Here is a 14,479-nt window from a genome sequence, read left to right as displayed (position 1 = left end):
TTCTTGTTCTGCAAATTTTTAGTTCGCGGAATTCATCAAATTCGAACCAAATCATGAATTATAACTCGAACTTGGCTCTGATACCACATTGGAATAAACATGATTCGATTCGAGTGCTAAAACATCCCCAATCGTCCTGATTGTTGTGAAAAGGTTCTAATGGAGGTTCTTGCGTCACTAGTCTTTTGCATTGTATTACTCATCCAAGAATTGTTGTTGCATTTCAGCCCTGTAAAGATACTACCCGACGGCAAGCTAAGAACCATTGCTTCGCTTTATCCTTCAAAGTGAACTGAAACAAAACTAGTTTATCTCATCCGGTGAGAATCCTTGACCTCCAATGGTACCACAAATAGCCTCAACTCTGACAAATGCAAATAAGCTCCTCCGTTGCTTTTCCATAGAACTCGGTAATATACTCAAACATTGAGGTCTTACCTCAAACGCTCTACCCCCCTCAACACCGGTGGTACTATAGGTGAAGCATTAACGGTATGGTGGGTCGAAAATGACTATCAACTCCTTGTTGTGGGGTTGATAGTTCATGTTTGGTGGAGCAGCTCGTTACGTGGTGGGTAAATTGGTATTTCCATGACGGTTGTGTTTGGTGGTCCTTGAGAAATCTTGGTTAATTGGAGGTTGGTTCTGCTTGTATTGGCGGTTTGTGGTTGAACATAATCCTCCCCATCATTCCATTCATACCCATCCGATGAATCAAACCTCCTATCACCCATTACAACTCGATCATACACATCCTCCGTAACCGTGATCTATCTCCAACATAGGTTGTGTTCCAAATCGGTGAGGAGTTGTAAAACCACTCCTCTCGGATCGGGTGGTTTTGATATTGGTCTTGATGTTGGTAGTTTGGTTCAAAGTGGGTTCATGTTGAATCCGGCGGGTTGGGTCTTTGGTGGAATGTTTCTTGTGAATTACCGGGGTCACTCATAGTTGCACGGTGAAGTATTCGTTTCTCCTAGCTGTTTTCTCAATTTCCGGATCAAACAACATGGTGACTTCTTCTTTGAATACCTCGTATGCATTACAAAAAAAACTGTAGCCTACTACAATGAACACACCTAGCGTAAAACTGAAATACAAGAATAAAAAGGAAATAAACAACTAACACTAACTAGACTACTTCTTTTTGATTTTTTTTTTTTTTTTTTTTTTTTTTTAACAAATTACAAACATACTTTAACACTTTGCACACCGATTCCCCGGCAGCGGCGCCAAAATATGATCGATGTCGTTGGACCGATCAAAAATATAAACTAAATACCACTAATTAGTTAGGGTAAGTCGAATATCGTTCCACAGGGAATCACGGGAAAGTGTTAAACAAGTTTACAAAATTAATTAATCTAGACATAAACTTAAAATCGATTGATTGATTGATTTAGTTAAACTAAAATGATTATTGACTTAACACAAAATTCAATTAAACAAAATAGACCATTCTCATGCTCCCAATTATGTTTTCAAATATGTAATCTAACTTATACTCATTGGAAATCACATAGACATGATTTGTTATAACGTTTGGATTGAATGAATTCAAGAACTAGATTAGTTGGTTATGATGATTCACGATAATGGAAACCGGGGAATTGACACAACTAGACTTCTAATTCATTGAAGTAAAACTACAAGTTCATGAGAGATTCTTTCAATATCCATGATAAACAATAATTTGAAATCAAAAGATAGATGAATTTCATTCAAAGTCATAAACAAGTAATCATTCAAACAATCCAAGAACATTAGATGTAAAAGACTAATAAGAATTAAACATCTAATCCAATATGAATATGAGAAAGATTGAACATAAATGGCTTACATAATTGTTCACATGAGAATGATCAAAAGAAAACCTAGCCTATCATCTTCATCATTGAATCTTCAATTTGAATGTCATCTTCATGAATTGGTGATTTGATGATGATTTTGGGGTCTTCTCTATGTTAGGAACTGATTTGTGAGTGAATATTGAATGGTAACTTCCCAAGTCGTCAATTGAATTGTATATAACTGAAAGTTAATTAAAACCATAAAAATCGGGTTTCTGATCTGCAACTGGCGTAACCTACTACCCCCCTGGGCGTAAGTTACGCCCCTTGGATTTTCAACTGGCGTAACCTACTGCCAAGTCTGGCGTAAGTTACGCCCTTTGTAATTTCAGAATTCCAGATTTTTGCTTCTTGTTCCTTGACTCGTTTCTTGATTCAATTAGCTCCATTTCATCACCTAGTGCCTGAACACTTAACAACATAAGAGTACCCTAATCGTCTATTAAGCTTCACAAACAACTTGATTTTACATCTTAAAATTATGCATTCTAGGCGTTTATCACATCCCCAACTTAACTCTTTTCGTCCCGAAAAGACATTCATCATGTGTCAAAGCTAATTTACAATCCTATAATACTTCCTATCATCAAAGAACACCATATAAGAATTATATCAACTATACATACTTGTAAACTCAATTTTCAAGCAACCTTCAAAGTACACTTGGGCAAAACTAAGCAATGCAAACCAAACTACATACACAACCAACTCATGAGACTTACAACTATCAAAAGATTTACAACTAGTAATAAAAATATATAATGTACAATTAAACCTAATAACCTCAAATTCGTCACAATACATGCATCACACTCTCACAATGTGCACTCCCTCGGTTCATATTTGAGTGAATTAGCAAAAGATGTGCCAATATATATATGAATATGAAGCTCTCAACTCATTATTGCACACTAAAAGTCATAGGCTAGTACACAGATCGAATCAAGACCTCATAACTCAAACTATTACTTCGGTATTCATACAAGATTGATGGAATGAAACACAGTAATGATTCTCAATTGGCGATTTACTAGAATGATTTTGGAACAATCACTTTTGTTCTTTTGGATCAACTTACATGGATAATTGACTTGAATTTGACTTTTAACCATATACTTTGATTTTTCAACCGGATATTTCAATTTGACTTCAATTTGTTCTTTCTTTCGATTCATTCATAAACAACACAACTTTGAACTATTAACAGATTTTATGACGAGGTGAAGTGAACTATGGAGTGATTTGTATGATGTTTTATGATTTTAAGCACATAATTCAAGCTAGAGGTCTCGACACGGTAAGTATACTAGTTCTAACCTAATGTACAATAATGATTCACACAATATGATGATCACGAAAAATAATGCTACGCTAACAATCTAAATCAATCGTCGACAGGCGTTTTTCTCTCATGAAATTGAAGGATATAACGGATAAATAAGTATGATGCATGCATTATAACTCACAATTGGCATATTACCTTCAATTGTACATTTCTATGTTTTTACTTGCTAGCAACTCTATCAAGCGGCTTATAAATCAATCATGTCATGCAATCTAGCCTATACTACCTAGCTCCACTTACATATACTCATCTAATTACAAGAAAATCTCATTTTACAAATATGTATAACTAATATAACTCGAACATTTTGTCTCTTTGATTCAATTCCATAATACAAGAAAGTAAATTAACAATAAATTAACAAGAAATTTGAAATCTACCTATGAATTGAAAATGCAAAACACAAAAACAAATAAATAAATAGTCACATAATCACACAAGAAATAACAAAAGTAAAAATGAAAAGAAGGTACCGATCACTGTCGTGGACCTCGTGATCCAAAAATCGATTCCATCAAACCCCGATAGAGAGATTGGGCTTCAAATGGATCCGAAGCTGCTGGTGATGCATCCGAAGTATCCTCGACCCGACCGACACAAGAATGTCGGGGAAACCATTCAGAATCATAACTTTGAGGATATGCTGGATGAGCTGCAGGATTAAACGGCTGTGTATAATCGTATGGTGGGGGAGTTTCTACATAATCAAGACCTGCAATGTGGTCCTGATGATGGCGGACCTGCTCATAATAATCGAACTGTTGTCTTCTATGTTGTTCATGAGCATACGCCATAGCTAATTCATAACTCCGCCTCTGTACACCACTCTGAGCAGTAATATCCCACATACTCCTCTCATAGGAGGTCCACTGATCATACTCCTGAGGCCTATCATAACCAAAACTCGGCCCTGTACCTCCTACCCCAGCTCCCAGCAAACCATCTCTTCTTCCTTGAACACCTTCTTGAGGCCTACTTGATTCCCCTTTGACTAGCACCCATTGATTCACCAGTGCTATTGCCTCTTCCCGAGTAACCCCCTGCTTAGGGGCTACCAAGTACCCACCAACCTTCAAATCCTTAAGGAGTCTAAACTGTGGATGATCTTGAAACTCCCATTCATTCCCTTTCAACAATCTCTTCCTTGTATAAGGAGTACCATCCAAAAACTGTAAATTAGTATCCTTTGGGACTACCTTATTGATTTGAAGTAGGCGAGAAATAAGTTTGGGTGAGGGATGACAAGCTTGTTCCTCTTGTTCCTTGCCTCCCAAATATTAAACATCATAATCTGTCTAAGTGATAAGGCTAGGTTCCCCGTTACCAAGGCATATAAAACAATAACATCCTGATGCCTAACCATACTTTTATCACTGGTTCTGGGGCAAACATTCCAAAGTAACATTGACATTATCAACGGGGCAGTGGTTTCAACAAAGAACGCTCCAACCTAAATGTTGTGCTCAAACTGTCTCTTCTAACATCAAAAATCTCAGAAAGCATATCAATCCAATTAGGTGGTGTTTCCGCCCCTGCCAAATATTTCTCATCTACATAATCACAAGCCCTTCCCGACGTAGCACCCGTGTCAAATTTTGCTATTTTATCTAAAGTAGCAAAAGACATTATCACCTTCTTTCCATTTACCGTGCCTACTAACTTAGAAGACACAGGAGGGTTACTACCATGAATTAATTCTAAGGTACTTAACCAATCCATAATACCATTTAAGTACACCTCAGAATTATCATTATTAGTCCAAACCAAGGCTTGTTTCCACCCCATTTGCTCAAAGGCCTCAATCATCCCAAATCCCCGAAATTCTGACAAATCAAGTGGCCTTTCCCCCAACAATTGATCCTCAAGATGTCTAGCCTCCCCCATTTTTTCTTTAAACAAAATTGGTTGCCATTCAAGAGGTAATGTAAATAAGGGGATACCTTGACGCCATTCCGGTTTATCCACTTCAACTTCCATTTCATCACTTCTCTGCTGTGAGTTTTCTTCTTCTGATGATGATGATGATGATTCTTGAATAACCACTTGCCTTCTCTTCTTCTTTTGTTGACTAGAAGAAGTGTCACCTTTCTTGCTTAAATTCTTGACCATCTTTCCTGCCTTTTTAGAGCATCCATGTCAACAACTAACACAAAGTAACAACTTTAGCAAAGGTTAGTGAATTAAACAAAAATTAAGAAGAAATTTCAAAAAAATTCGAAATTAAACTCACATGAATCTTGAAAATTAGGCTGAAATTAAACAAACAAAGATAGGGGTTTTGTAGCCCTCGAAAAGTTATGCAATTTAGCCTAAAGAATTGTTAGAATTGATGAAGAATTGAAGAAGTAATTAGAGATTGAAGGTTAGGGTTTTGTGGAAAATAATTGGGGAAGAAAGAATTGAGAGATAAAGATATGTTCAGATATGTGTGTGAAAAGAAAAAGAATTCTGGTTGTGATTGTAATTAAAAGTTTTAAAATTTTCTGGATTTATAAAAAAAAATTCGACCTTCTGTTACCGTAATTTACGCCAGGCAGGGGCGTAACCTACGCCGGTTGTCTTTTCTGTTGCCGTAACCTACGCTGGGAAGGGCCGTAACTTACGCCAGTAGTATTCAGACATAAGTCTCAGTTATACTTACCGTACCCTACGCCTATGTAGGCGTAACCTACGCCTGATCAAAAACACTTACCGTAACTTACGCCAGAAAGGGGCGTAACTTACGCCTATCTGGAAATAGTCATTTTGGCGTCTTCGGAGGCGTAAACAGAGGATTTTTGGCGTAAACTAAAATAGCCACTTCCAGGGCACCGTAACCTACGCCAAGTCTGGCGTAGCTACGCTAAATTGAAATTTTGCAAATCCTTTGTACCGTAAGTTACGCCAGTTAGGCCGTAGCTTACGCCCTTATGATATTTTTTTTTTTTTTTTTTTTTTTTTTTTAACTACAGCCACATTGATTGCAATTGGTTATAAAATAGACTCCCTTCCCTAACTTAAAGGCACATTGTCCTCAATGCACGCCCGAAATTAGAGATGAGTTACTCAACTACGTAACTTGCAAAACGTTTTCCTTTTTCACCCAAACTGACCTTCCCCAACTTAATTCTCAAACATAAGTGCTGGGAATTAAGTTTTCATGTGTGATTATGCTACAAAACACTCAAACAAATAAATAAAATGCAAACAAGCTAACTTACCGAAAATGAGGCTAGAAAACAAACAAACAACGGGTTGCCTCCCGTTTAGCGCTAAGTTTATTGTCCTCAGCCCGACATTACCTCAATTTGATTCATGCAAGATCATAAGATGGTGGACTTGAGATGAAGTTCACCATTTCCTTTGTAGAGCCATTAATGTCACTTGCATCCAAATAAGGCTTCAAACGGTGCCCATTGACTATTTGCTTCACTCCATCCTTTGGATCCTCAATTTCAATTTCACCAAACTTTCCGACTCTTGTAATAACATATGGACCCATCCACTTGCTCTTGAGTTTTCCCGGAAAGAATTTGAGCCTTGAATTGTAAAGCCACACCTTTTGGCCAACTTCGAACACCTTTTTCTTTAATTTGGCATCATGAACCGCTTTCATCTTGTCTTTGTATGTTGATGCGCATTCATATGCTTCATTTCTCAGTTCTTCCAATTCGCACAATTGCAACTTTCTTTCCTTACCTGCACTCTCAAAATCCATGTTAACGGCCTTAACGGCCCAAAAGCCCTATGTGCAAGCTCAAGTGGAAGATGACAACCCTTCCCATAAACCAACCGATATGGTGTAGTGCCAATAGGTGTTTTAAAAGCGGTTCGATAAGCCCATAAAGCATCATTCAATTTGTTGACCAATCCTTTCTATCGGGCCTAACCGTCTTTTGCAAAATTTCTTTAATTTGCCTATTGGAAACCTCAACTTGACCACTCGTTTGTGGGTGGTAAGGAGTAGCAATTCGGTGGTTCACGCCATACCGTTTGAGAAGTTTGCCAAACTGAAAATTTTTAAAATGAGATCCCCCATCACTTATGATCACACGAGGAATTCCAAATCTTGAGAAAATGTTACTTTGAACAAACTTGCAAACAACGGTATGGTCATTGGTTTTAGTGGCAATGGCTTCCACCCATTTTGAAACATAATCTACGGCTACTAAAATGTAGTAATTACCAAAGGAATTAGGGAATGGACCCATGAAATCAATGCCCCAAACATCAAAAATATTAACAACTAAAATAGGTTGCATGGGCATTTCGTTTCTTTTGGTAATACTACCTAGTTGTTGACACCTAACACACTTTTTAACAAATTCAGCGGCATCTTTAAAGATACTAGGCCAAAACAAACCACACATAAGAACCTTATGACCTGTCTTTTGGCCGCTGAAGTGACCTCCACATGCAAATGAGTGTGCATGAGTCAAAACCTCTTGAATTTCTTCTTCCGGAACACATCTTCTCACCAATTGATCCGGGCCCACTTTAAACAAATCCGGCTCATCCCAAATGTATTGCTTTGCTTGTGCCAAGAATTGTTGTTTCTTTCTCTTAGGCCAATGTTCCGGTATCTTACCTGCAGACAAGAAATTCACAAAATTTGCATACCAAGGAACAATAGAAATGGTTAGTAAATGTTCATCGGAAACGTTTCATTGATCTCCTTGGTTGATCCATCATCCATTGATTGAATCCTTGACAAGTGGTCCGCTACCACGTTCTCACTTCTTTCTTGTCTCGAATCTCCAAATCAAACTCTTGTAGTAGCAACACCCACCGAATTAGCCTTGGTTTTGCATCCTTTTTCTCCATCAAATGCTTCACCGCGCTATGATCTGTGTACACTATCACTTTGCTACCACAAATGTAAGAACGAAACTTGTCAAGTGCATAAACAACAGCAAGCAATTCTTTTTCGGTGGTTGTATAATTCAATTGGGCATCCGATAAAGTTTTGCTTGCATAATAAATCACAACGGGTTTCTTGTCTACCCGTTGCCCCAAAACAGCCCCGATTGCAAAATCACTTGCATCACACATAATTTCAAATGGCATGGACCAATTTGGTGATTGCAAAATGGGGGCTTCAACCAATTTCTCTTTCAAGGTTTCGAAAGCTTTTAAAACTCTTCATCAAAAACAAAAGGTACATCTTTTAGTAACAAATTACACAAAGGTTTTGTTATGACACTAAATCCTTTGATGAACCTTCTATAAAACCCGGCGTGTCCAAGAAAAGAACGGACACCCTTAACATTGGTTGGAGGGGGTAAAGTAGAAATCACTTTGATTTTGGCCCGGTCAACTTCCATGCCTTTATTTGAAATTACATGACCCAAAACCGTCCCCTCTTGAACCATGAAGTGGCTCTTTCCCAACTTAAAACCAAATTTGTCTCAACACATCTTTTCAAAACTTTGGTAAGCTCATCAAGACAATTATCAAAGGTTTGACCAAAAATTGAAAAATCATCCATAAAGATTTCTAGTGATTCACCGACCATATCTGAAAAGATACTCATCATACACCTTTGAAAGGTGGCTGGAGCATTACACAAACCGAATGGCATTCGCCTAAAGGCAAAAGTCCCATAGGGGCATGTGAATGTGGTCTTGTGTTGGTCATCGGGATGGATAGCAATTTGATTATAACCTGAATAACCATCTAGAAAACAATAAAACTTCTGACCTGCAAGTTTTTCGATGATTTGATCAATGAATGGTAATGGGAAATGATCTTTTGAAGTAGCGGTATTCAATTTCCTGTAATCAATGCACACCCTCCACCCGGTGATGGGTCGGGTAGCAATTTGCTCACCACTATCTCCTTTCACCACTTGAATTCCGGCTTTCTTAGGTACCGTTTGTGTTGGACTCACCCATGTACTATCCGAAATTGGGTAAACAATCCAGCATCCAACCATTTTAGCACCTCCTTCTTCACAACTTCACGCATATGAGGATTCAACCTTCTTTGAGCATCACGTGAAGGTTTTGCTTCAGAATCGGTGATTATCTTATGCATCACAATTGATGGACTAATACCTTTAAGTCGGCAATTGTCCACCCAATGGCCGCCTTGTTTTCCTTGAGCACTTTTAGCAATGCTTTTCTTGCACTTCTTCCAAATTTGATGCAATAATCACCGGTAAAGTTTGTTCTTCTCCCAAAAATGCATACTTCAAATGAGATGGGAGCTCTTTCAACTCAACTTGTGGTGGACTTTCAATGGAAGGCTTGAGATGAGTATCAATATGATCCGGTAGACTTTCCACCAAGTGAGTCCATGGTGGTCTACCTTCTTGAATTGCCATGATCTCCCAATCTTTCTCTTCCTTCTTCAATGTTTCACTATGCTCCACAATTAACCTGTCAACTAAAGCACAAGACTCCCGTGTGTCCTCCTCATTTTCATGAGAAATACACTCATCAATGACGTCCGCCATAAAGCATTCGTCACTAACTACGGGGTTAGGAACACTAGCAAAAACATTCAATCTAATCTTACGGTTGCCAAAGGTCATTTCAACCGTACCCTTCTACAATCAATTAATGCATTAGCGGTGGCCAAAAAGGGTCTACCCAAAATAACGGTGGGTTGCCTAACATTACCGCTTGGTGCAAAATCAAGTACCAAAAAGTCTACGGGGGTAAAAATCCTCCACTTTAACTATGACATCTTGGACAATTCCCTAGGGAGTTTGAGTGACAAATCAGCCATCACCAAGGTGGTGTCGACTTTTCCAATGGTCCAAAGTCATATTGGTCATACAAAATACCGGTAGGATACTCACACCCGCCCCAATATCCAAAAGTGACCTTTTCATCTAAAATCACCAACTTGAATTGTAATCAAAGGTGCTCCTGGATCTTGGAGTTTGGGTGGGAGTATGCCCATCACAACGGCACTAACTTCCTCATTTAAAACAATTTTCTTTGGAAGCTTATGCTGCCGTTTTTGGGTACACAAGTCCTTGAGGTATTTAGCATAAGCCGGAACTTGTTTGATTATGTCAATAAGAGGTATATTGATTTTCACTTGTTTAAAAATTTCCCACATTTCTTCCTCATGGGGACCTCTTTTCTTAAGTGTAGGCCTAAGTTTTGGATCAATCAAAGCCAAAGGGAAAGGAATGGTATTACCCTCCATATCCTTACCTTGTTTTCAGAAAATTTTTCACTAGACCTATTGTTTTTTACCTCTTTAAAAGACACTTTTTTACTTGGTTTAGGCAAAACAAATTCCGGTTCATGCTCACTATCTTGGTCATCATCAACTTCCTCCACCACACCATCTACCAGTGATGATGAAGGTTCAACTTTATTATCATAAATCCTACCACTACGAAGAGTACTTACATTATTTATCTCCACATTCTTGATATTCTTTGAGCCGCTACTTTGGTGTTGTGGATTGATCTTTGTGTCACTTGGTAGCTTCCCGGATCCTTTCTCAACGCAGCCACATCTTCCGCCAATTGACCAACTTGCTTTTGCAAACTTTCAACCGTTTTGTCCCGAATCTCATTTTTTCGATCCATTTCCTTCAAGTACTCCATAATCTCCCCGGTTGATACCTCATTACCTCCCGAATTCCCACCTTGGTTATTACCTTGTTGATAGTTCCTTGGATAGCCTCTATTGAACCCTTGATTTTGGCCACCTTGATAATTTCCTTGGTTGTAATTTCGGTTTTGGAACGGTTGAGATGGTGCTCCACTGGTTTGGTTGTTTCCTTGAAAGTTCGGGTTGAGTTGGTTTGATGAATTCCCATATCTAAGATTGGGATGGTTTCTCATTCCCGGATGATAAATGTTGGAGTTCATGTCAAATGGCCTCTTTTCTCCAAACACTTGATTCACCTCTTCAACTTCTTCCGGGAGTAATGGACATTGCAAAGCCGTATGCCCAAGCTCATCACAACTCTCACAAATCGGGTATTCTTGAGAAACTTGAGCAACACCCCTATTTTCAGCTTTCCCCAACTTAGCAAACTTTCGCTCCAATGCCTCAATTCGATCTTTTGTTGCTTGATCACTTGTTGATGATAATGAAGCAATTGGATGCCTTGCCCTCCTATTTGATTGAGCTTGTCTCTTTGAATTCACACTCATCTTCTCCAAGAATTCCCAATCAACATCTTCGGGATTTGTCAAGAAAGTACCATTGCTAATAGAATTCACATCTCTTTTCTCTTCCGGTAACAAACCATCATAGAAAGCCGTGATCAACTCCCATTTAGCAATCCCATGGTGTGGACAAGTTCTCAACAACTCATTAAACCTCTTAAATGACTCATGAAATGTTTCACCCGATTGTTGTTGAAAGGTTCTAATGGAGGTTCTTGCATCACTAGTCTTTTGCATTGTATAATACTCATCCAAGAATTGTTGTTGCATTTCAGCCCATGTAAAGATACTACCCGATGGCAAAGCTAAGAACCATTGCTTCGCTTTATCCTTCAAAGTGAACTGAAACAAAACTAGTTTAATCTCATCCGGTGAGAATCCTTGACCTCCAATGGTACCACAAATAGCCTCAAACTCTGACAAATGCAAATAAGGCTCCTCCGTTGCTTTTCCATAGAAACTCGGTAATATACTCAAACATTGAGGTCTTACCTCAAACGCTCTACCCCTCAACACCGGTGGTACTATAGGTGAAGCATTAACGGTGATGGTGGGTCGAAAATGACTATCAACTCCTTGTGGTGGAGGTTGATAGTTCATGTTTGGAGCAGCTCGATTACGTGGTGGGTAAATTGGGTGGTTTCCATGACGGTTGTGGTTGGTGGTCCTTGAGGAAATCTTTGGTTAATTGGAGGTTGGTTAAATTGCGGGTATTGGCGGTTTGGTGGTTGAACATAATCCTCCCCATCATTCCATTCATACCCATCCGAATGGTCATCAAACCTCCTATCATCCCAATTAGCAACTCGATCATACACATCCTCCGTATACCGTGATCTATCTCCAACATAGGTTGGTGTTCCAAATCGGTGAGGAGTTGTAAAACCACTCCTCTCGGATCGGGGTGGTTGTTGATATTGGTCTTGATGTTGGTAGTTTGGTTCAAAGTTGGGTTCATGTTGAATTCGGCGGGTTGGGTCTTTGGTGGAATGTTTCTTTGTGAATTACCGGGGTCACTCATAGTTGCACGGTGAAGTATTCGGTTTCTCTAGCTGTTTTCTCAATTTCCGGATCAAACAACAATGGTGACTTCTTCTTTGAATACCTCGTATGCATATACAAAAAACCTGTAGCCTACATACAATGAACACACCTAGCGTAAAACTGAAATACAAGAATAAAAAGGAAATAAACAAACTAACAACTAAAACTAGACTACTTCTTTTTTTTTTTTTTTTTTTGTTTTTTTAACAAATTACAAACAAACTTTAACACTTTGCACACGATTCCCCGGCAGCGGCGCCAAAATTTGATCGATGTCGTTGGACCGATCAAAAATATAAACTAAATACCACTAATTAGTTAGGGTAAGTCGAATATCGTTCCACAGGGAATCACGGGAAAGTGTTAAACAAGTTTACAAAATTAATTAATCTAGGCATAAACTTAAAATCGATTGATTGATTGATTTAGTTAAAACTAAAAATGATTATTGACTTAACACAATAATTCAATTAAACAAAATAGACCATTCTCATGCTCCCAATTATGTTTTCAAATATGTAATCTAACTTATACTCATTGGAAATCACATAGACATGATTTGTTATAACGTTTGGATTGAATGAATTCAAGAACTAGACTAATGGTTATGATGATTCACGATAATGGAAACCGGGGAATTGACACAACTAGACTTCTAATTCATTGAAGTAAAACTACAAGTTCATGAGAGATTCTTTCAATAATCAATGATAAACAATAATTGAAAACCAAAGATAGATGAATTTCATTCAAAGTCATAAACAAGTAATCATTCAAACAATCCAAAGAACATTAGATGTAAAAGACTAATAAGAATTAAACATCTAATCCAATATGATATGAGAAAGATTGAACATAAATGGCTTACATAATTGTTCACATGAGAATGATCAAAAGAAAACCTAGCCTATCATCTTCATCATTGAATCTTCAATTTGAATTGTCATCTTCATGAATTGGTGATTTGATGATGATTTTGGGGTCTTCTCTATGTTAGGAACTGATATTGTGAGTGAATATATGAATGGTAACTTCCCAAGTCGTCAATTGAATTGTATATAACTGAAAGTTAATTAAAACCATAAAAATCGGGTTTCTGATCTGCAACTGGCGTAACCTACTACCCCCTGGGCGTAAGTTACGCCCCTTGGATTTTCAACTGGCGTAACCTACTGCCAAGTCTGGCGTAAGTTACGCCCTTTGTAATTTCAGAATTCCAGATTTTGCTTCTTGGTTCCTTGACTCGTTTCTTGATTCAATTAGCTCCATTTCATCACCTAGTGCCTGAAACACTTAACAAACATAAGGGTACCCTAATCGTCTATTAAGCTTCACAAAACAACTTGATTTTATCATAATTATGCATTCTAGGCGTTTATCACACTTAATCACACATAAACATTAAATCTCTTAGAGACTTAAGGACACGTTATGTGACTTAACGACAAGTCAACCATAATTAAAAGTTCGGGATGTTACAATATATGACTGATTCTCTAATGGTTTGTTTCACCTTTTAAGCCCAAATATTAATGCCCCCGCCTTAAATTTTATGGCCCTTGATTCTTTTAAATTTGGGTGAAAGGTTACATTTAATGCTTTAAATTCTTAAATATTTGAATCATGGTGATTCTCTATGCATCGATGTGGGATGCAATAAAACTAAATAAAATACAAGCTGCCCCTTTTTAGTTTGGTAAGCTTCTTTTCATATCATTAGTCTTGATGAACTTTGTTTTTTTTTTTCAACTACCATATAAGAATAATTTTAATATTCTATTCCATGTTTACTTGTATGAGGAACAACTAAATTCGCTTCCGAGTATATAATTTGGTTGTCGTAGGTGCGTTATTAATCGTAAAGATGAATTATATTAATCATATTTAGTTATAAATTTTGAATTATTGAATTGTGGTTTTAATTCTACTGATATGATTTCCATTAATAAAAAAAACTAAGTATTTCTGTATTTTTGTTGTATCTATTTAATGTAGCAGCTTATCGTTTTTTTTCTCGTTAGATAGCATGTCTGTGTTATTTGTCATTTGACCGCTACGAAAAATTTTGCCCCCTAAAAATCTAATTCCTAGATCCGCCATGCTCAAATGTACTGGTACGCG

General features: G+C 37.7%; 1 protein-coding gene across 1 annotated transcript; it reads right to left on the bottom strand.

Annotated features, from left to right (window-relative positions):
- Positions 1-10,549: 10,549 nt before the first annotated feature.
- LOC122584644 lies at positions 10,550-11,914 on the bottom strand. The gene has a single exon (XM_043756686.1). The coding sequence runs from the start codon at positions 11,912-11,914 to the stop codon at positions 10,550-10,552; it is 1,365 nt and encodes a 454-aa protein (XP_043612621.1).
- Between the last annotated feature and the right edge of the window lie 2,565 nt (positions 11,915-14,479).

The sequence above is a fragment of the Erigeron canadensis genome, unplaced genomic scaffold (assembly GCF_010389155.1).
Source record: "Erigeron canadensis isolate Cc75 unplaced genomic scaffold, C_canadensis_v1 Conyza_canadensis_unscaffolded:86, whole genome shotgun sequence".
NCBI classification, from domain to species: domain Eukaryota; kingdom Viridiplantae; phylum Streptophyta; class Magnoliopsida; order Asterales; family Asteraceae; genus Erigeron; species Erigeron canadensis.
This window is presented reverse-complemented; position numbering and strand designations above follow the sequence as displayed.

Coding starts and splice junctions, on each gene's coding strand:
- LOC122584644 (XM_043756686.1), bottom strand. CDS start 11,914: ATGAACTATCAACCTCCACCACAAGGAGTTGATAGTCATTTTCGACCC.